The sequence below is a fragment of the Bos indicus genome, chromosome 16 (assembly GCF_029378745.1).
Source record: "Bos indicus isolate NIAB-ARS_2022 breed Sahiwal x Tharparkar chromosome 16, NIAB-ARS_B.indTharparkar_mat_pri_1.0, whole genome shotgun sequence".
In the NCBI taxonomy this organism is placed as follows: domain Eukaryota; kingdom Metazoa; phylum Chordata; class Mammalia; order Artiodactyla; family Bovidae; genus Bos; species Bos indicus.
In genome coordinates, this window is record NC_091775.1 from 3,109,978 (window position 1) to 3,132,051 (window position 22,074).

At 54.1% G+C, this 22,074-nt stretch overlaps 1 protein-coding gene across 5 annotated transcripts; it reads right to left on the minus strand.

The window, feature by feature from the left end:
* Window positions 1-944: 944 nt before the first annotated feature.
* Window positions 945-20,150, minus strand: NUAK2 (NUAK family kinase 2). 5 transcript variants are annotated; one of them, XM_070767811.1, is made up of 7 exons: window positions 19,783-20,150; window positions 10,707-10,827; window positions 8,135-8,286; window positions 7,776-7,841; window positions 5,801-5,920; window positions 5,175-5,307; window positions 945-4,360 (listed from the first exon to the last, which is right to left on the minus strand). In XM_070767811.1, exons 1-7 carry the CDS (start codon window positions 20,026-20,028, stop codon window positions 3,264-3,266), a joined length of 1,935 nt encoding a protein of 644 aa, XP_070623912.1. In that variant the 5' UTR covers window positions 20,029-20,150; the 3' UTR covers window positions 945-3,263. The 5 variants fall into 5 exon arrangements, with proteins under 5 accessions (XP_070623912.1, XP_070623915.1, XP_070623914.1 ...); XM_070767814.1 differs by lacking the exon at window positions 19,783-20,150 and adding an exon at window positions 12,805-12,970; XM_070767813.1 differs by lacking the exon at window positions 19,783-20,150 and adding an exon at window positions 12,276-12,774.
* Window positions 20,151-22,074: the final 1,924 nt, after the last annotated feature.

Below are 22,074 nucleotides of genomic sequence, written 5' to 3' on the forward strand. Positions count from 1 at the left end.
GCTTTTCCTGTGTCTACCCAGAGTTTGGCCCAGAGCTCTGGCATCCATTTGGACCACAAACAAAGATATCAGACTGAAGTATCCCATTTGCAGCCTGAACAATTTGCTTCCTCTCCCATCCTGACCCCACATTACCTGGCCTCCTCACTTCCTTCCCAGACTCAGCAACTTTGCCAGCTTCACACAAGCAAGAAAGGGGAGGAGAGGGCAGGTGGTCCACGCCAGCAGGCACTGCACGCTGGCGGGAGAGCAGGTGTGCACGGAGCGGGCAGCTGGAGCTGGCCAGGACTGGGGCTGTTTGGGGGCCTGTGCACAGCAGAGGTGGGTAAGGCATGGGGGAGGGAGTCTGCTTGGAGCCGGAGCCAGCCGGTTGCTGGCCTGCACTTTGTGCTTATCCTCCCTTTCATCCTGGCCCTCAGAGCCTGGGAGTTTCTCAATGGAACAGGCGTCTGGGGAATGCTCTGCAGGGGGTGGAGAGGGCTGGCCAATGAGGGGGGCATTCCAGGCATTCTTTACATCCTCCGGGAGCCAGGCAGTTGGGCGCAGAGAAAGGAGAAGCTGCCCTGCACTAAAGGGAAAAGGATTTCTTTGGAAGGAGAGAATGAAGGTGGCGGGGGTGCCTTCAAGCAGCCGGGGACAGAGCTGGATGGGGAGGAATGGAAGGGCTCTATAATTTGACAAACCCAGCTCTTCAGTGCTAAAGGCAGAAAGGGCAAGTTGGGACGCTCAGTCCAGGGCTCTCTCCCCTCTGTGCGCTTACAAGGGCAGAACTGCTGATGGAGGTATAGCCGGGAGACTTTTGGAGCTAAGAGCCGGGTTTTTATTGTGTGTTTTGCTTTCATTAAGCAGGGTCTCCATTTTTCACCCCAGCGACTCCAAGGAAGTGTGTTAGGAGAAAACTCAAAGATTTGTGTCCCACTCCCCAAACAGAATGACTGAAGCTATTTTCCAATCACCATTCTCATTTTTAATGGGGTGGTTCTTTCTAGTCACAGGAGGGAAGAGGGACCATCAGGTAGACAGAATCAGGGCGTGGAGTGAGGGAGCCAGAGACCCCCTCCAGATAGTGCAGTGGGACATGTAGATTTACAAAAGATCCCCACCCCCGCCTTTAATCAGTAGGGAAGCACTGCAATAATACCTCCATGTACACAGAACTTAGATGTCACAGTGGAATTCCCCAGAACACAGCATTCACATTATTGAAAATAGTAAGATTTGCTTTTTTAAAAACACAGAGCTGAAAACATTAAAATAAATAAGAACTTTCTAGGGCCCTAAAGGCCCGGAGAAACAGATACATCCATTCTCAATAGCAGGAGCAGCTTGGAGGCTGGAGAAGTTCAGAGTCCTTGAGGTCCAAAGTGGGGTCCAGGGGAATCTGAGCCCCTTGAGATGAAGTCCATTAGCAGCCTGAGCCTTTTCAAGTCTTTTAGATTCATAGCAGCGACTCCATTTGCCCTACAGCATGAGGACCTCCTGGCTGACCCTCCCTCAGGGGGACAGCTGGTCCCAGGACGTTCTCTACATCCTGGTGCATGGCTCCATGCCCTTTGATGGGCAGGACCACAAAACACTGATAAAACAGATCAGCAACGGGGCCTACAGGCAGCCTCCTAAACCCTCTGGTGAGTGAGGGATGTGGGCGTTCTCATCCAGACCCTGGGTGTCCTTTGCTAATTCCTGATGCAGGAATTAAACAGTGACAGTAAAGTGAAGCTTCCCTGGTGGCTCAGACTGTAAAGAATTTGCCTGCAAAGCTGGAGAGTGGGATTTGATCCCTGAGTCTGAAAAATCCCCTGAAGAAGGGAATGGCAACCCACTCCAGTATTCTTTCCTGGAGAATTCCATGGACTGGGAATTGTCTGCAATTGCAGCCTGGTGGGCTACAGTCCATGGGGTTGCAATGAGTCAGATGTGACTGAGCGATTTTCACTCTCACTTTCCAAGTTTGGAGGATGGGAAAGGGGAGAGAATCTTTGAGGAAACAGAGGTTGTGTTCTCTTACTGCTCAGCTAAGTATGGAAGGGCACACTCTAGGAGACCATTCCCAAGACACCCCAGGGAAAACTGGCGGGGAGGGCCACATTCCAGTTTGAGTGGTTCTGTTAGGGGAAGCACACTGACTGAAACCGCCCCCCCTGGCCAGGCACCATAGTAACCATTTGCATGAGTTGTTTTATAGGAGATCCTGGTAAGGAACACGGAACTAATAAGCCTCCACCAACTGGCAGAATTCAGGAAAGGTCAAAAGGAGACACCACATGTCCCACCATCTCCCAGAATCCTTCTCTCTGGCATCCACCTTGGCTGAACAAGATATGCACCCCCAGGAAGGACTCTGAGTCAGAATGATTGGCTAAGGGCAACCCGGAAACTAACCCCATCACCATAAAACCCGAGACTGCGAGCCACGTGGCAGAGCAGCTCTCCTGGGTTCCCTTACCCTCCTGCTCTCCACCCGGGTGCCCTTTCCCAATAAAATCTCTTGCTTTGTCAGCGCATGTGTCTCCTCGGACAATTCATTTCTGAGTGTTAGACAAAAGCCCAGTTTTGGGCCCTGGAAGGGGTCCCCCTTCCTGCAACAGTTGGTGGAGATGGGAATGTGTATGTGAATGAAGAGCTTCTAGCCCCACCTTGGCAGGATGGCATCACACACAAACTTACTCTTTACAGGAGCTAGGCACTAATAGAGTGCTCTTTCCAGCTCTCTGCAGCCCTACTATGGGGAGGGCACAGGCAACCCTGTGCCCGCACACGGGTGGGCACCCGGCAGCGACCCTGGCTGGGCCTCCGTGGCTCAGTGGCTGCGGGGCCAGCCTTTGTTTAACAAGTCCAGGGGTAAGAACTAAACAGCCCAGACCCTCCAGGGGGATGCCGCCCCTCGTCCTGGTAAGGGTGGCCTCAAACTGCCAAAGGCATTCTCAAGAAGAAGGCGTCGACCCCCTCAGAGGGGGCAATGGGCAAGGCAACCTGGAAATTAACAGGCAACCTAGACTCAGCCACAGGCCTTCCTCGCTGCTTCTCTACTCATTTCCCCTCTAGGGCTACCTTCTTGGTTCCACGGGGCTGAAGACATTGAACCCTCAACGCACTTCACTTGCCCACTGCCCACATCCAGCCCTCCCCAGGGCTCAACTGAAGCCACCTCAGCCTTCTGGGCTGGGATGCGGGTCCTGGGAGGCAGGGAAGAAGGCAGTCTCCCCCTCAGGGTGCATCCAGCTGCATCTCAAAGCCTGCCCGCATGGGCAATGCACCCCCCTTCAGCTGAGCTCCGAGCAGACCCTCAGTCCCTGCTGGCCGTCCTCTGTCCCCTCCGGGCAGTCCAGCAGGGAAAAGCAGCTAGTCCCCAGCAGGTCCTGCCTCCAGCGCCTCAGGCCTCGGCTTCCGGGGCCCTCCGACGGGGGTGCCTCCAGCCCCAGGAGGTTGTCCACAGACACAGAGCCCCGCAGTGGGGGCTCAGGGAGCCGTTCGGGCAAGTCCAGCTGGTCAAAGGACTCAGAGGACAGGATGCTATCCTCACTCACGGCCCCTGAGGGGCGGCTGGCCCTGGCTGGAGGGTGTGGGGAGGCCAGTTCATCCAAAGAGCCGAAGGTGGTGGGCGCTGTGTGCTCCAGGGCCGCATGCGAGAACTTGCCGTTGTGTTTGAGAATGCCCTTGCGATGCGGCAGCCGCCCCGAGGCTGGAGGGGGCTCGTGCTCCATGGTATCCCCCCTCACAGATACGTTCCCGGCATTCGTATCCCCACTCACAAACACGTCCCCGGCATCCAAGAGCTCCCCAGACTCGCTGGGCTCAGGCGAGGAGTAGTAGCCGGACTCCCGCTGGCGCGCCTTCTTGAGGATGCCTTTCTTGGGGAGCAGCGGGCCGGCCTGGCCCGGGTTGGAGGGGCTGGGGCCGGGCTCAGGGCCCTGCCTCGCCCCCTCTGCGGGATTTGACGTCTTCTTCTTGAGAATGCCTTTCGGCAGCTTGAGGCCGCCCTTCCCAGGGCGAGGGGAGGCGTCAGCGGCCGGGGCCGCCTGGAAGGTCTGGGCCATGTCGTTCTCCTTGCGAGACTTCTTGAGCGAGTGCTGGCGCTCCAGGTCAGGGGCAAGGGCCTTGCCGCCCGGCGCCTGCTGCTTCAAGAAGCTGCAGACCTTGGCGCCGTTCTCCAGGAGGGGGCGGGAGGAGCGCCAGAGCCACTGAGCCACGGAGGTCCGGCCGGGGTCGCTGCCAGGGTGCCCGCCCTCGTGCGGGGCCCCCTGCTCTCCGACACGGGTGGTGTAGCCCCAGTTGACCCACCAGTGGCTGGCCACGTCCTCCAGGGTGGCCCGGCGGGTAGGGTTCACCATCAACAGCCACCGGATCAGGCCACAGGCATCTAGAAGGGGAGAGAGAGGCTTCAGCTCTGTAGCCACGAGCTCGGGCACCCGCAGCGTCCCTTCTGGCTCACCCCATGGATGCTAAGACAGGGCTCCCCCCCAGGTCAGCTGTGCCCCCAGGCAGGCTCCCCAGTCTCCAGGACCACAGCCATGTTTACATGTCTGCTCCTTTGCTCCAGTGAAATGCAGGCCTCTGGGGGTGGGGCTGTGCTGCTCAAGAGTAAACCAAGGTCCTCAAACCCTTCTTCTCACCTTATACACCATACACGGAAGGACAAAAAGATTTCTAAGGACAAACGCAGTAGGAAATGAGACAACTGTGGCAGATAGGATCTAAACCAGGCTTTAGGAAGCACTTCCCAAATAAGCATGCCCATAAAGGAAGATTCAGCCCTTCCTTCCTTGCAGGTCACAGACACAGGAGGCAGAGAGATGAGAGCAGGAGGTGGGGTGGAAGGTACCTTCATCTACAGTGGGTTGCCGTCTTCACTTAGAAAGTGAAAGTGAAAATCGCTCAGTCACATCTGACTCTTTGCAACCCCATGGACCGTAGCCCACCAGGCTGCAATTGCAGATAATTCCCTCAGTCCACGGAATTCTCCAGGAAAGAATACTGGAGTGGGTTGCCATTCCCTTCTCCGGGGGATCTTTCAGACCCAGGGATCGAACCCCAGTCTCCAGCTTTGCAGGCAAATTCTTTACAGTCTGAGCCACCAGGGAAGCTTCACTTTACTGTCACTGTTTAATTCTTGCATCAGGAATTAGCAAAGGACACCCAGGGTCTGGATGAGAACGCCCACATCCCTCACTCACCAGAGGGTTTAGGAGGCTGCCGGTAGGCCCCGCTGCTGATCTGTTTCACCAGCGTCTTGTGGTCCTGCCCATCAAAGGGCATGGAGCCATGCACCAGGATGTAGAGGAGAACGCCCAGGGACCAGCTGTCCACCTGAGGGAGAGACGGGGTCAGCCAGGAGGTCCTCATGCCGCAGGGCAAACGGCTCCAGGCTCCCCTTCAGTACCCACGGAGGGGATCCCAGAGCCCAGAGCATCCAGGGACCACCTCCTTCTAGTACCCAGAGTCAGAGAGGGCCGTACTGTAGACGGGACTGGGAGTCACGGAGGTGTCACCTGCCTCTGCTTGGGGAGGCTGGCCGGGTGCTAGGAGAGGCAACGGGAATGCAGAAGGTGTGGGGCACAGAGCCATGCTGTCAGGGGTCAGGGGTCAGAGGACTTAAGCTCTCACAGAGCCACGCTGTCAGGGGTCAGGGGTCAGAGGACTTAAGCTCTGTCAGTTTTGCTACTCCCAGCTACAGAACTGGCTGGGCACTGCTCTGGCAGGGAAATGAATCTTGCAATCTGAGAAAGGGAATCATTAGAAAACCAGCTCATCCCTCTCTCAAGGTCTAAGCCAAGAGATTAGGAGGAGGCCAGGTACTCACCTCTGGTCCTGTGTAGGGCTTTCCATTGACGATCTCGGGCGACGCGTAGAGGGGGCTCCCACAGAACGTCTGCAGGAACTTGCCTTGGTGGTAGAGGTTGGAGAGGCCAAAGTCAGCGATCTGTAGGATTGGGTCAAACATGGACAGGGTCACACCAAGGCCTGGATTGTTTTGTAGCTCCTGGTCTGCTCCTCTCCAGACTCCAAGGAAACACAGGCCCTGGCAGAAGGAAAGGGTGCCCATGACCTCTACCCCATACTGGGCATCACCAACACAGCTCAGGCCCTGGAAGAAAGAGCCCTTCAGAGGCTGTGTCAATGAGGTGTGCCTGGGCAGAGGTGAGGGGAGCTCCAGAGACCTCACGGTTCCCCAGGCCCTTTGCTCATGCTGCGCTCCACTCCAGGGACGCTCAATCTGCCTACACATGTCCTACCAACCCAGAAGGCTCCCCCTGGAAGCCTTCCATTGCCCTGAGATCTCCTCTTCCCATAAAGCCGTACAATTTCCAATGACTCACAGAAGCCCCTGCTCATCAGGTCTGTCTCCTCATGCTGCCACGTCAATACGCTCCCCACGTGGACCACCTGCCCCGACCCCTTCTGCAGCTCCTCGCACAGCTGTGACCCATGGATGGGACTAAAGGCCACTTAATGACTGAAGGACGGCTCTCAGTTGGAGGGGGAGAGGCAACGTCTCATGTCAGTGCCAAGGGCCTCAGAACACAGTTACCCCATGGGCTGGGGTTGCCGCCCCAGCAAAGGGCTCATCTGGGCCCACATCCAGGCAGGAAGTGGTGGTGGGGCTGGGGTCAGTCCAGGAGATCTGAGAAGCCACAGTGAAGGCAGAGCAAAGATTAGGTCCATCATTATGGCCCAGGAGAAGCAATCTTCTTACAGGACCTCCTGAGCCCTCTGACACTGAGGGTTTGAGGGCCCTCAAGCCCATCTTCTCGCTCCTCAGAGAGACCCTTCCTCCAGCTCTCCTCAGACAGAGGCTGAGACCTATGCCCTTTTGCTCCCAGCCTTCCTCCCCAGCAGAGGGTCATGTGTGTCCAGGGTGGGGAGGAGCTGTTTATGAACTCTGGCTCCTTCATTTATGGGTTTTATTGGCCTCTTATCAAGCAGTTACCTACTGACGCCCATAACGAGGCAGATGACTGGTACAGATGGGAAAGTTCATGCCTGCCTGGATTGTGTGCATTTACTGGCTCTGGCCTCCCTCTCCCTGGTCAGCATCAAAGTCAGCCCCACCTACTCCGGTAATTGGAAAGGAGAATGAACTCAGGGCACCTCAGGGCACAGGTCAGGGGCCACTGGGGAAGAGGCTGTGACCTGAGTTTGGGAAGATTCTAAGGAGGGTCCAAGTGCAGAGTCAGAGCCCTCCCAGGTGTCTGCAGGGCAGGCTCTTGCTGTCTGCCCCTTCCAGCCCTGAGATCCGAGCTTATCACATCAACAAGAACTTCTCAGACCTAAATTTAACTACTTAGCCATGGGAATTCAGCAGCAGAAGGAAGCAGGAAGCTGGCGCTGGAGTGCTTGCTGTGGTGAAAGGTGCCAAAGGGCTCCTTAATGGTAGCAGATTAAAGTACACACACATGCGTGTGTACGTGTGCCTGTATCTCTGTACACACGTGCAGGTGGGGCACACGCAGGCCACGGCCTCTCCCTGCCAGTTCCAAGGCTGTGAGCAGCAACCGACCCTAGATCTAGACTCCTTCAACCTTGTGACGTTGAGGGAGTTAGAAGACTGGTTCCAGCTGACCTTGCTAGCCATGGGACCTTGTGCAAGACACTCCTTATCATGAGGCCGCAGTTTTCAACCCACAGAAGGAAGTGCTGACATGGAGGACGGCTGAGGTCCTTACTGGGACTCAACTCCTGGAACCTCCTAGAGACTAAAAGATGCTTAGCTGGGGCCAGTGCAGACGGTCTGGGGAGGGGTGGGGGAGCAGTTTTACACAAGAAGTGAGGCTCACCTTGATATTTCCGTTGGCATCTAAGAGGATATTCTCCAGCTTGAGATCCCGGTGGACAACCCCGTTCTGAAAGAGGGAGGGCAGGGGTCAGGGGAAGGCCATCAGGGGAGACGGACATGAAGACCTAGTCTGGACAGTGAGGAAGCAGCAAAGGCGGGGTACGCACAGATAGGCAGGGAGCCCATCTTTATCGGTACAACAAACCATAGGTCCTTCCAACCCCAGCCAAGAGACTTGAAGCCAGAGATGCCAACACTCCTGAGTGGAGAAGCACACCTCGCCTTTATTTCTGTGTCCCCGTGTGGTCCTGGCGAGCCGCGGGGCCTCTCTGGGGAAGCCAGCCCCGGCCAGCGGCTCACCTGGTGGCAGTGGTGCACGGCGGAGACGATCTGCCGGAAGAAGTGCCTGGCCTCGCGCTCGCTGAGCTGCTGCCGCCCGCTGATGTAGTCATACAGGTCGCCCCGGCTGGCGTACTCCATGACAATCACGATCCTGCTGCTGTTCTCAAACACTGGGGCAGAGCGCGGCAGCAGAGTCAGGCTCTGCGGAGGGCACGCTCCCGCCAGGGCCCACACCCTCCTCCCGGCCCCAAACCAGAATCTGTAAGGGGGCAGGATGCTGCCCGCCAGTGCTCCCGGCACCTTCCAGGAGCAATGAGTTCAGGCCAAGAGGACTGGCTCACCTCCCTCTCCTTGGAAGTTCAGGCTTCTGAGCCTTCTTAAAACTAGCCTATGAATTCCAAGACATCACTGGATAAGAATGAGAAGTCAGGCTCCCTGGTTCAGAACTCAGTACTTTTTTGCCTGGTGACCTTCGGCAAATCTCTTTCAGATACCTCAGTAAGGACACAAGTTTGGGATTCGAATCCTGGCCCCAACACTTACTAGCTGGGTGACCATGGCAAGTTATTCAATCAGTGCGCCTCAGTTTCCTCATATGAAGAGGGATAATGACAGCAACTTCACAGGGCTGGGGCGAGAAATAGATAGAAACAAGTGACAGCTCTCGGGCTGGCTGAGCGAGCTGGTGCGGAGCCTGACAAGCAAGCAAGCACTCAACAGACGGAATCCGCTGTTTATTTATTACTAGCATCCTCACGCATAGACTTGAAAAATAATACCCAGAAGATCAGAAGAGGGATAACAGCATAGGAAAGTGGTTTGTAATCCACAGAGAGCTGAGACACTCATCACTCTCAACTTCTTTGATTTCCCGTCCAGAGTATTCAGGCTTGGGCCTTGTACGCAGAAACAATCAATACATATTTGATAATTAATTGACTGGCTGGGCTCCTGGCGGTCAGCCTATTCCAGCTGGCTCATCTCCACGTGTGGGAGCGGCCCGCTTGCCACCACAGGCCTTGTCTGTTCTCCTGGAAAAGCAGGGAACGGCTGGTTCATCAAACTGGCCCTTCAGCTGGGTGTGTGTCAAAACACGCATGTCTGTGACATTGCATCTTTGTGTCAAGCGGGTCCTATGAGTCTGGCTTGCTCAGCCAACCCCAGAGCGATTCCTGTCTAGCCTGGGAGAAGGAGTGGAGAGAGGAGGCTACTCCCAGGGAAAGTCTGAGCTCCCAAGCAGTTGGGCATCTGGCCAGGAAGACTGTGCTTTTTCCCAGGAGAGCACCGTGGCCCAGACTTCTGGGGCCTGCCTAGAGACTCCAGCCCTGTGGGTCTCTACAACCCTGCAGGGTGTGTGTAAACTCTGTGCCACGGAGCTGGGGGTCAGGAGCCAGCCAGGGCACATTCTGGAGGGCAGCTATGTTAGAGGTCAGTTCCCAGGACTGGAGCTTTCTCTTTAGTCCCTATCTCTTGAAGTCTGTGGATGGGGATGGATCTGGGAGAGCTCTGCCAGTTACATAGTAACTATGATGCCCCAACATCCGCTGAATCTGAAGGTGCAATATGTAGCAGTTACATCCTAAGCTTCAAAGAATAGTTCCCAGACCTAGCTGGAGATACGGGATGGGGGATACTGGTCGGGGGAAGAATTCACACATACACACACCAACCACCAAGCTTAGCCTGGCTTAACCAATACTCTATCATCTGCCCACTCTCCCCTGGGGGGATATACACAGAGATACAATTAGCCTTCTCAGCCACTTGCTTGGGCTCCTCATGGGACAGGTTCAGGCCAGGGGACCATGGCAGTGGTTCTGCTCTTAAGCCTTCTTCTAAATAGAACTTGAGAGAGGAGCCCTCTCTTCCTCCCACCAGGAATATTCAGGCTGAGGGCAGAGCCACAGGCCCCCCCTCCCTCCTGCTGCTCCTGCCATTCCTCGCTTCCTGCCTGATACCATGGAAAGGCTGCCAGCAGACAGGAGCGTGTGGGAGGCTGTTCCCGGTCTTTCCCTCTCGCTCACTGTTGTCTGGGTCACAGGGGCAGGGCAGCCGGAGGGGAGAGCCGGCACTGATGTCAGTGCCAGAGGAGGCTGCGAGATACGAGGACGGGTAGGAACCAGCCTCACGGCGGGAATGATTCAGAGGACAGGGGGCCTGGCTCTTGAGACGCACAAAGAAAGAGAGCACCCACACGCCGGAGACAGGTGCAGGTCTCCGTATGTTTCAGCTACCCCCACAGTGCCAAGGCTCTCACTGGGTTTGGGGAGGCAGTGTTTAAGTACGGAAAACCTAAGAACGAAAATGCCTCCAATCTGTAGCGTTCCTGTCCTGAGCTGAGTACTTGGTGACGTTCAATTTGATCTTTGCAACAGCCTTGTGACGCAGGTGAGATTATCTCATTTTACAAAAGAGGAACTGAGACCCAGAGACTGCATTACATTACTTGCCCAAAGTCATGCAGCTGGGCTTCAAATCCAGCTCCTGCCCAAGCCTAAAGCCCATGCCTTTTTCTACTCCTGTGTGTCATCTGTTCCGACTGCGCGTGTGCACACACACACACTCAGCTTCAAATGCTCTGCCTCTGTACCTTCGTGGATGGCAATGATGTGGGGGTGGTTGAGTGATGACATGATCTCAATCTCTCGCCGAATGTGCATCAGATCTTGCTCATCTTTGATTTTGTCTTTCCGGATTGACTTGATGGCCACCTGGGAACAGAGGGTGCAGGACAGTGAGGAGGAAGGCCTGGCAGGCAAAGGCATCCCTGAGGACTCTCTGGGGGAGCCCTGACCCTGCTGATCTGCCTCCAGCTGCTACAAAGGCCATAGGTTGCACCCAGAGAAGCCTCTCCACCCTTCACTGGGGCAGGTAGCAGAGAGGCTAGAGAGAACCTTCTCTGGCGAAGATTCTTGCCTGGGTTGGGTGCGGTTTATGTAGCAGGAATGAGGATAAATCAATGACCTCACTCAGAGTATGGATAGGTGAAGACGGTAGGTAACAATCTATACTTGTAAGGCCGATGCTTTGTGATTCAAAGCAAATTTATCTTGGTCCACCACGAGGAAACGACTGGGCCTCTTTTGCTCCCCACTGGGTGGCGAGCACGGCGCCTGGCACGCAGTAGGCACTGAATAGCCATTTGTTGCAGCTGTCACTGAGCTGGCCCTCTCAACCAGCCTGAGAGGCAGGCGTGGAAAGCACCACCATCCCCATCTCCAGGTGAGGAAGCGCGCTCCTAGAGAGGCTAAGTTTCCTTCCTGTTCAACATCACACAGGCACTCACTGGCACAGATTGGCTTGCACTGTTGACCCACGTCTGATACTTTTTCCACCACAGCCCTCGACTTTGCTACAAACAGTCTCTAGCTAAAAGGTGGGAAACAACCCAAAGGCCCATTAACGGATGACTGATCAGACAAAATATGCTATGTTCACACAATGGAGTATTATTCAGCCACAAAGGAGAATGAAGTACCGATACATGCCCAACACGGACGAACCCTGAAAGCATGCTCAGTGAAAGAAGCCAGACACACAGGGACAAACGCTGCACAACTCTACTTATCTGAGTAACTAGGATAGACAAACGCACTGCACAGAGAGCAGGAGGCTGGTTACTGGGGTGGGGGTGCGGAGGCGATGGGGAGTGATTGCCTAGTGGATACTGAGCTTCCATTTGAGATGATGAAAAGGTTCTGGAAATGCATAGTGGTAATGATGTACAGCACTATGAATGTACTGAACTGTACACTTAAAATGATGACAATGGTGAATTTTATGTCTTCCCCCATATACAAAAGCGAAGTCGCTCAGTTGTGTCTGACTCTGTGCAACCCCATGGACTGTAGCCCACCAGGTTCCTCCGTCCATGGGATTCTCCAGGCAAGAGTACTGGAGTGGGCTGCCATTTCCTTCTCCAGGGGATCTTCCCGACCCAGGGATTGAACCCAGGTCTCCCACATTGTAGGCAGACGCTTTACTGTCTGAGCCACCAGGGAAGTCCCAGCTTACAAAAAGATCACTCAAAAAAGTTATGAATAGTAAGGTCTCTCCCCCAGCACCAAACAACCAGACAGTTAAACAACAGTCCTCTGGGCTTTGCTACCTTGTCTGTAAAGGTGATCATGCCATATAAGGATTAATCTCTGACTGGTACCTGCAGTGGGTTCAGGAAGGGTGGAGTGAGGCAGAGGAAATGGAAAAAGAACTGCCAAGCAGCCGCTTAAGCATAGCTCTTAGACACAGACGGGTCCCAGGCCTCTGTCCTGCCACACGGAGCAGGGTGACAGAGGAAACTCGGGTGTGGAGCGTGGGCAGTCGGGGAACCGGCCCTCTAGGCTCTGCGGTCCTCCCGCGGCCTCGGAGCTCCGTGAGAGCAACGGGCTGGACTAAGGAGTATGTCTGCCACGCTCTCCTTCTCTGCCTCTGTGAGATGACCGTATAAATGCCACGGGCCACGGGAGACGCAACGCGGGCACCCGGGCCGGGCGGGGGAGGGTGAACCATTCCCGACAGGTCCTGTGCGAGGGCACGGGAGGCAGACACAAGACTTCCCCTTCCCCGGAGCCTGGCGAGTAGTAAGAAACCCGAGGAAAACGGCCCCTAGTTCATTTCCCAGGAGGGTTTGCCGCCCCTCGAGGTTCAAAAGGAGCCGGAAAAAGGAGCCCAGGGGCGGGGCCGCCCACCCCTTCCCAGGGCTCCGGGCAGACAAAGGCTTCCGGCTTCCGACGCGCCCGCGGGCCTGTGTCCCCTCAGCCAGGAATGCGGAACCGCCGCAATCCGGCAGAGGAGCGCTCACAATGCCCGGGCCGGTCACCCCAGCAACGGGCCAGGGCCGGCGAGCCTGAAAGAGGGGCGGCCGGGGGACAATGGCGGCGCGAGGGGCGGTCCCCCTGGCGCCTCCTGCCCACGCCCCCGCAGGGGCCCCGCTGCAGCTGCAGGGCCGGCTGCGCCCCGGGCGTCTCCTCACGCCCTCCACCCCTCCCGCTCCAAATGACCCCAAGGAGCGAGCCAAGCGAAAAATCCCCCGCTTAGAACTGGACAGGGGGTGGGGACGGGGGAGGGGCTTAAATCCTCCTCCAACTACAGGCTTCGACCGGCAGCCTGGTTCCTGATCACCTCTCCTATACCCTTTTTCTCCCCATGAAGGACAGATATTGTGGACTAGTTCTTTTCTCTTTAAATTCTTTGTTTTAAAAATCAGGTAATACCCCGAGCTCTTCAGATAAAGGGCCATAAATTGAATCTATTTATGTAAAAGGAAAATCACATATAAATCACATACTTAGATACTGAAACAGAAATATTTGAAAATTTCAGATACATATGCAAAACCTAGGCATATCTCAGATGTACAACTGTGCACACACAAACATAGACAATCAGCAAACCACTGTAGGCGGAGTCAGAGCTCTAAAGACAAGCCTAACAGAAGAGAGGTCTCAGAAAAGGAAAGGGCCCTGACAGGTGCTAGGAGGAGTCACTGCATGGGTAGAGGGTGTACAAGTTGAACCCTGAAATCCATTCTGGAAGCCTACGATTAAAACCAGAGTTGTTCATCCTCAATGGACAGCTCCATCCCCCTGCCAGCTCATGCTCTGGTCCCATTATCTATGCTAGGTCTTAGCAGACCACAGTTTGGCTGGCACTTCCCAGGAAGGAAACAGATTAGGTCATTGAGCCACCACCAGTCCTCAAACAAGTGACAGATAAGAAGAGCGATGTGTCACTGTCCTAGTGGGCCTGGGGCACTTCCCCCACCCACCCTAGCCCCACCAGACAGGCCTCTAACTGCTGGAGAGCCTGTCAAAGTATATGAGATATAGCAACAGCTCAGGCTTATAAGGAGCTCAGCATACAGAAAACACTCAACTGTTTACTGGCGAACACAAATCACAAATAAATATTTATTGGTTATGTCACTGGGCTGATCCCTGGGACCAAGGGGACCAGTGCCCAAATAAGATTTTCTGCCCTTTTTGTGAGGCATGGGTGGAGACAACCTTGTTTACTAGAACTCATTTCGAGGGACCTTTGTTCTCATATGCAAGATAGTTGAGCAACCACTCTCTAAAATATAGTGACCAGAGTAAAGGAAGAGAAAGATAGTCGCTGAATGGATCACCCAGAGGCAGGAAAGCCACCTGCGTACGGACAATCCTGGTTCACCCCGTGTAATTAACAGTGCCCTTTTTACTCTCCGAAGTATTCAGGCTGAGATGTTATATTACGTGGCCACCCTACTTAGACGGGCCAGGAAACTGAAACACAATAATGACAATATAAATGTGAACATTAGATCAGTGGAGGGGTGCCAAGAGCCCAGGTATCTAATCTTTATTTGCCCCTTTGGAGCTATGCAACTCAAGACAAGTCACTTAAATGATCTGGTTAACTGGTCTGGCTAGTTTCAATGTCCTCACCTGAAAAATAAAAGGGCATTTATTCTCCAAGCATTTGCTGAACGCCTACTACATGTCCGGCACTACAGTAGGTGCTGGACTCAGACAAAACCTGGACAGTCCCTGCACCAAGGCCCTTGACCCAGTCAGTGTGACTGAGATCCCTGCCCGCCCAGGGGCTCCAAGAGCACTGGAGAGCTTTGCCTGGAGGAGCAAGGTCAATCACCCCTGGGAGAAAATTTTGTTTTAGATCTTGAAGGAAGAGTGGGGTTTACCAAGCCAAGGCACATAGGCTTTTGGAGGGGGAAAACAAGGGCATTCCAGGCAGACAGAAAGGTTTGAGAACACACCAGAAAGAAAGGAAAGGAACTATTCGTGAATTTGCACACTAGGATCTCTAAGCTCGCTTCTAAACTCCAGCATTTTCTGATGAGGTTCCTCAGAAATGGGCCACCTGCTTCCACACCAGGAAGGTGCTGGCCAAGGATTGTTATAATGGGCTTATTCAGAGGCCCCGTGCCAAAACCGTGTTAACCTGCCGAGCAAAATTCCTATTGATACCAGCCCAGTGGTTTTCTTGCCTCTGGGGCTCTGCCTGCCTGAAAGGCAGCATGGTTAATTCCCTATCCCATTTTGCAAATGCAAACACTGAAGTCCAGAAAGGTGACTCTTCCCAGATTCCTCAACAAGGCCAGGCTGTCAGGATCCAAGATGGAGGGTTGCTGCGTGTAGAAGCTACCATCTCAGAAGACAAAAGGTCCTTATAGATGTTCTGGCCTGCTTCTAACCCCTGGAGAAGGGAATGCCCCACACCCTGGCTTGGGCTGGGCTGTGCACCACCAGCCACCATCAACCCACTTACAGATAGACAAACATGTTGGACAGATGGGTGCTGAGGTCAATTGGTTAAAACACTGCCTTCTCTCCTTCTAATCCCCATAGGAACTCAGATCAAGAATAATATGCATTCAGGAGAGAATGGCAGAAAGATTTTAGAAAAAGATGACCTACAGGTACTGGCTGCAGATGACAAGAGAGAAGCTACAAGCTGGGCATCTCTGGTCATAGCTATCAGCCAGAGTTGGAGCCAAGATCTTTGACTCCTTTTTGGCCTTTCACGGAGCAGCTGCCTCTGGAAGGCAGGTTGAGGAGCTGGAGGATGACCCATTTAGATTACAGAGGAGAAGCTGCGCTGGGCTGGCAGGGTGAGGATAGGCCTGGGGTGGCTCACCATCCCACCAAGCCTTCCAGAGAACCCGGCAGGGACCAGGAATGGGTTCTGAGGGGAGGGGGCGCCGCCTCCCCTAAATCCTATGCTGTGCCCACCCCTTCCTTGACACCCTCTGGCCCACTCTGCCAGACAAAGCGCTTCCCTGCCCAGCCCTCCTGCACGGCTTGGCCAAAGCCCAGGAACAGGAGTCGCCTGCAACCAGAGTCTCTCTCCCTGCCCTGAGCAGGCAGGTGCAGCAGGTGCTGGGAGGGCAGCATCACACAGAAGAGGCCTCTGGCACGTGGCCAGGTGGCAGCCCTTCTCTGGATCAGGGGCTAAAGGAGAGACTGGGACTCTGAACGAGGCAGAGACCAAAGGGCTTAGGAAATCAAGCACATGCCGTTCTCCTCCTCAGGGCAGGACAGACCCAGGATGGAGGGACTCCCCCTTCCCCAGGAGAGGGCAAGGAGGACCGTGACAAAGCCAGCCCTACTAGGGTAACACGACAATGTGTGGCAGCTGACATGCACATCACCTTATTTAACCCTGGGAGAACCCCACAAGGTAGGAGTTATTATAATCCCCACTTTACAGATGAGGAAACTGAGACGCAGAGAGGTCACACGGCTCGGAAGCAAGCAGAGCCGGGATTTTGAATGCTTGCACCCTGATGATGAGCTGAGCAGTTTTCCTGACAAAGGAAAAGCCTCGAATGTAGTGTAGTTCACCCACTCAGGAACCCTGGGCGCAGGCAGTGAGGACACAGGGGTGCGGGTTGTTCTCGAAGACTCTTCCCACTCTCAGTGTGCCTGGAGCTCTGGGAAGGGCAGTCGGAGCTAGCTGCTGGAATGACAAAGCAAACTGAGGCAAGCCCGGGCTCAGCCCAGAGCCAGCTCCCAGTCTGAGACTCAGTCCTGGTCATCTCACGCTGGGTGGTCAAGTCAGGAGCCGATGTTGCAGGCATGCCACTAACCAGCCCCAGGACATGTCACCTGCCCTCCCTGGGCTTCAGTTTCCCCATCTGTCAGTGAAGGGATCAGACCATCTCGGTCATGTTCAAACATTTTGAAATCCCATGCAATAATCCAATATAAAAATGAGACAGAAGCTCCCCTGGCCCAGATCACTCTCCCCTGGGACTCCCCTCTGCTCGTGCAGGTAAGAACTCTATGCAGACCACCCTAACAGCTGTGGTGGACTCCACCATTCCAGGCACCCAGGAGGTGCTTTTCTTCCTGGGGGAGGGCGTCAGAGCTAGGAGAGTCACAGGAGGAAATGTCATGTGGATACCAGGAATGTACTCAGAGCTAGAAGATCCAGAGCAAATATTTATTTTTCCTTTAATGTCCTCCTGGAGTAGCCCTTAGTCCTGCCCACCTGCCCCTCCCCCTAGACAATCCCATTGGGCCCCTGAGAATCCGATCAGACAGGCTGGGAATTGGGAATGGGGCGGAAGTCACCCAGCAGGCTTTCCTCTGATCCTCCTCCCCAAAGACCTTGGTTCATTTTGGGGGAGGTTGTGGGCTACTCCCACACTCCTCTCCTGGGACACCAGGTCGGTCTTTCTTCAGAGAGGACACTGCAGAGGCAGGAGTGGGGTGCAGTGGGGAAAGAGGCTTTCCCTCCAGAATTTAGAGAAACCAGAGTTTAGCAGTGTGTAGAGCTGCTCTCCAAGGAGGTCGGAGGCCCTGAGCAAACTGCCAGCAGAAGTACAGGGTGATCTATGGATCAGGGAGCAGGTCCCATTCCTACTCATCTTGGCTCCCTGGAGACAAGAGACATAAAGCCAGGGAGCACCTCTGAATTCTCTGTTCTGATGTAATAAGAGCTGAAATCTCTGCCTACAGCCACTGAGGTTTGCAAACTGAAAGCTGGTTTATCTCATTCCAGAATCAATGATCTCTCCCTTTCTCTCTTACACACACACACCCATACACACGCAGTGACCCAGGTCAAGAGCTTAATGGGGTTTCTAAATTTCAGTGTCAGTTTCTGGGCCACCCCATTCCTCCCCAATCCAGTCTGCCCCCCAACAAGAGGTACGAGCCACAAGCCACAAGAAGCTATTTTTCAGCTGAGCCCCTAACAAAGCCTGGGTCCAGCAGTCTCAAGCCTGGAGGCTTATTGGGCCATCACACTTTATAGAAAGAGAAAGAAAAGGAAAGTCAGGAAGTACATGATTGCCCAATAGCTGTAACCTGGCAGTAGGCACCTGGGGACTGTGCCAGGCGTTAGCAGGAAAAACATACTCGGTTCTATTGATGGGGCCATAATCCACTCCCTTTCCCCAGCATCCACTCTCCTTCACCAATGAAATGACTTCCTGAATTTCAAACCAGCTACTGGCTGCAAAAGCAAACAATCTGGGAGGTGACTTGCTGCCATAGCCAATAGGCAAACCACGGTCACGCATACATGCACGTCTCATAACCAGCACCCAACTGGATTTGGTAAAACTATCCCTAAACCACTTGCTTTTAAAAGGCTTCTTAAAATACAGATTATTTAGGGACTTGTCTGGTGGCTCAGATGGTAAAGAGTCTGCCTGCAATGCAGGAGACCTGGATTGGATCCCTGGGTTGGGAATATCCCCTGGAGAAGGAAATGACAACCTACTCCAGTATTCTTGCCTGGAAAATCCCTCGGACGGAGAAGCTTGGCAGGCTAAAGTCCACGGGGTCACGAAGAGTCAGACACGCCTGAGACACTAATACTTTCACTTTCGACCTTTCTGGAGGTTCAGTGGTTAAGACTCGGTGCTTCCACTGTAGGGACACGAGTTCATCCCCGATCCCACATACTGCACAGTGTGGCCCAAAAAAAATACAGATTATTTGGCCCCATCCCAGATCTTCAGAATGAAATCCTCCTGGTGCGGAACCAGAGAAGTGGCTTCAATAAGCACCCGGGTTATTCCAATGTACATTAAGCTCAAGTTAGGGAACCACTGTTAACTTCTGCAAACTTGCCATCCTTTTAGGGCTGGTCTTTCCAAATCAGTTCTCAATGTGGGTTCTATTGTCAGGAAACAATTTAAATTCGTATTTGTACCTCATTCAGTCCTCATAGAAACTCTGAGGGAGCCCATATTTTCTTCATTTTTGCAAAAGGAGAAACTAAGTACAGAGAAAATAAACTGCATAAGGTCCCACACATTAAAGTGACTCGGTAGTAAAGAATTCATCTGCAATGCAAGACATGCGGGTTTGATCCCTGGGTCGGGAAAATTCCCTGGAGACTGAAATGGCAAACCATTCCAGTATTCTTGCCTGGACAATCCCATGGACAGGGGAGCCTGGTGGGCTATACAGTCAATAGTGTCACAAAAGAGTTGGACATGACTGAACAACAACCCACAGATTACTACTACTATACACACCTACATCCGAAATGAACAGGACACGTCCCTGAAAAGGCCCCAAATCCAAAGGCACCTTGGGGCAGGCACAGTGGATCCTTCACCAGAGCCTGGTTTCACATTTACCAGAATTAAAAACACATCATAACAAAACTTTGATTGAATGTCAGAGGTGGCAAGGACCTAAATGTCAAACCCACCCACGCCCCTCAGGAGGGAGGGATATCTCCATAGTCTCCTGGGCTGCCAAACTCCCAGAACTGAACTGAGGAACTGGACGCCTCATTCCTTTATTCATTCGGCTACACATACGCACTACCCCCCTAAGATCAAGTGCCTTCTACTGCCTCTTGCCATGCTACTACATTGGACAGTCTGTTACAAACAAAATTCCACTAAAGTCTCATCTCTAGGGAGCCTCCTCACCCTGCCTCACTTTGGAAACCATCACTTGCTGACCAGAGTTGTTCGGGGGGTTCTCAGGTCCACGACCACTGTCCCTATACTCATGGACAGACAAATGTACACAGAACACCATCAGCGCGCGCGCACACATACACACACGAAGATGAAGACTGGAGGCAGGCACCCCACCGAGCAGGCACCGGACCCCAGCCCCCGCTCCCCGCCCCGCCCCCAGGCGCGGCCGAGCCCGGAGCCCGCCGGCCGGCGCCGCCCAGGGCGCCGCACTCACCAGGCGCCCGGAGCTCTCGCGCGCCTTCTTCACCTTCCCGTAAGTCCCCTTGCCCAGGGTCTCCAGGAACTCGTAGCGGTGTCGCAGGTTGTGCTTGTGGTGGTGCCGCTTCACCGCCTGCTTCTTCATCAGGGGCTTGGGCGACTTGAGGAGCCCGTCGGCCAGGGGCCGGACCAGCTCGGCGGCCAGCGCGGCAGTGGCCGAGGGCGCAGGGCCGAGGCGCCGGGGAAAAGGCAAGGACTCCATGGCCAGAGGGGGGGCGCGGGCGAAGGGGGATAGGCGGCACAGCACACCCGAAGACCCGGACACCTGTGCAGCTCCCGCCCCGGAACCCACGGTTGCACCTGCGTTCGCGAGCCAGCGCGGGGCTGCAAGCAGTTATAAATGCCCGGAGCCCGCGGGCGGACCACGCCCCCCGGCGCCCATTGGCCGGGCTGCCCGGAGCGCGTGACCAGGGCCGCTGGCATTGGCTCCATCTGCGCGGCGGGGAGAGTGACAGTGGAGCCCCGCCCACCCGGGCTCCGGGGAAGACTTGCAGCGGCAGGGGCGCGCGGGGCGGCCGCTGGGGCGGGGTGGGCTGCGGTTGCTGCTGCCTGGACCCAGAAGCTTTGAGAGCCCCTTCACTGCTCTGTGCCTCTCAGAGGCTCTTGGTACTGCCTAGAGCCACCTGTTGCCCTTTCACCAAGCTGTTCTCAGTTAGCAAGAGGCAAACTGACAATGATACTGTTCCCCAAAGGATTTCTCCATCCTGAGTAATTTGCTTCTCCCAAGTCAAAATCCATGAAGTCACTCCACCACTTCTCTGAGACCATAAGGAGGAAAAAGGGATGGATTGGAATGGAAGCAAACTCTCAAGTTGGAGGGTTAGGGGAGAGCCGTTTCAGGGTTCTGAGTTCTTCTGCCTTCGGTCGGATCAACCTTAAGTGTATCCCAGACATGCAGTTCTGGGAAGTTCCTACTTCTCCAGCAAATAAGGCTTCTAAGGTTGAGTGAGTTCCTCAGGATGTGGTGGAACTGATGAAGAAAGGGAAGGAGGCAGAGCCAAAGGGAAACATCCATTCATTTAAAAATATATTACACTCCTATTATTTAACTTGTAAATAGCTGCCCATTCAAGTTTTCCTTTTTTTTTTTTAACTTTTATTTGCATTTATTTTTTGTGGCATTTATTCCCGGGCCATAAGTTTTTGTTTCTGCAGTTTCTTCTGGGATATCTTTTTCTTCTGTGCAACCTCCTCTTCTGGTTTAGGAACAATCTGTTCTTTTTCAGTAAGGATCATCTCAATGTGGGATGGAGAGCTCATGTAGGGGCTGATCCAATTGTGAGCTCTGTAAGTCCTGCACCGCATCTTGGGGGCTTTGTTCACTTGGATTTGCTCAAAGACCAGAGCATCTACATCTAAGCCCTTAAGTTCAGCATTACAATGGCACCCCACTCCAGTACTCTTGCCTGGAAAATCCCATGGACGGAGGAGCCTGGTGGGCTGCAGTCCATGGGGTCGATAAGAGTCGGGCAGGACTGAGCGACTTCACTTTTCACTTGCATGCACTGGAGAAGGAAATGGCAACCCACTCCAGTGTTCTTGCCTGGGGAATCCCAGGGACAGCGGAGCCTGGTGGGCTGCCGTCTATGGGGTCGCACAGAGTCGGACACGACTGAGGAGACTGAGCAGCAGCAGCAGTAAAACTTCAGCACGCTTTTTGGGCCCCTGACCCTGCGTCAGCCCCGCTGTTTGGCCTGTGCACACCTACTAGCTCCACCGTTGTAAAGAATGGCAAACATTGCTGCTTTAAAGTGACGTCCTTCAGATACTTGGTGGCTTTTCAGATATGCATATGCTTTATGGCCTGGGCAGTTTCACGAATGTTCTTAAAGTGAACACGAAGATTTGAACCTCTTGATTTGCATGATTTTGTGGAGTTTTCTGGGTTAAGTGAATAGTGCACCATTTTTAGGGGTCATCTCAGGCCACTTACTGGAAAAGGCTCAAGTTTTCCATTCTGTGGTTTTTGAGCCTGGTTTTTAAGGTCTGGAGCAGAATCCTTAGTCCAGAATCCCCATTGTGAGTGTCATTTAGAGTGAAAAGAGACTATCCATAGGCTCTCCTCTTTCCTCTAAATGTGGGATGCAGTGGGGAGAAAGGAACATTTCCCCTTGAATCTTCATAGTAGTCCAGTCCTGTGAAGGTGTATTATTCTGTCCAAGGCCACATGACTGGTGAGAAACTGGCAGAGCTGGGATTCAGAAGCCCCAGAGGGTGCTGCCTCCAGCTGTGTATTCAGGGCAGGTTG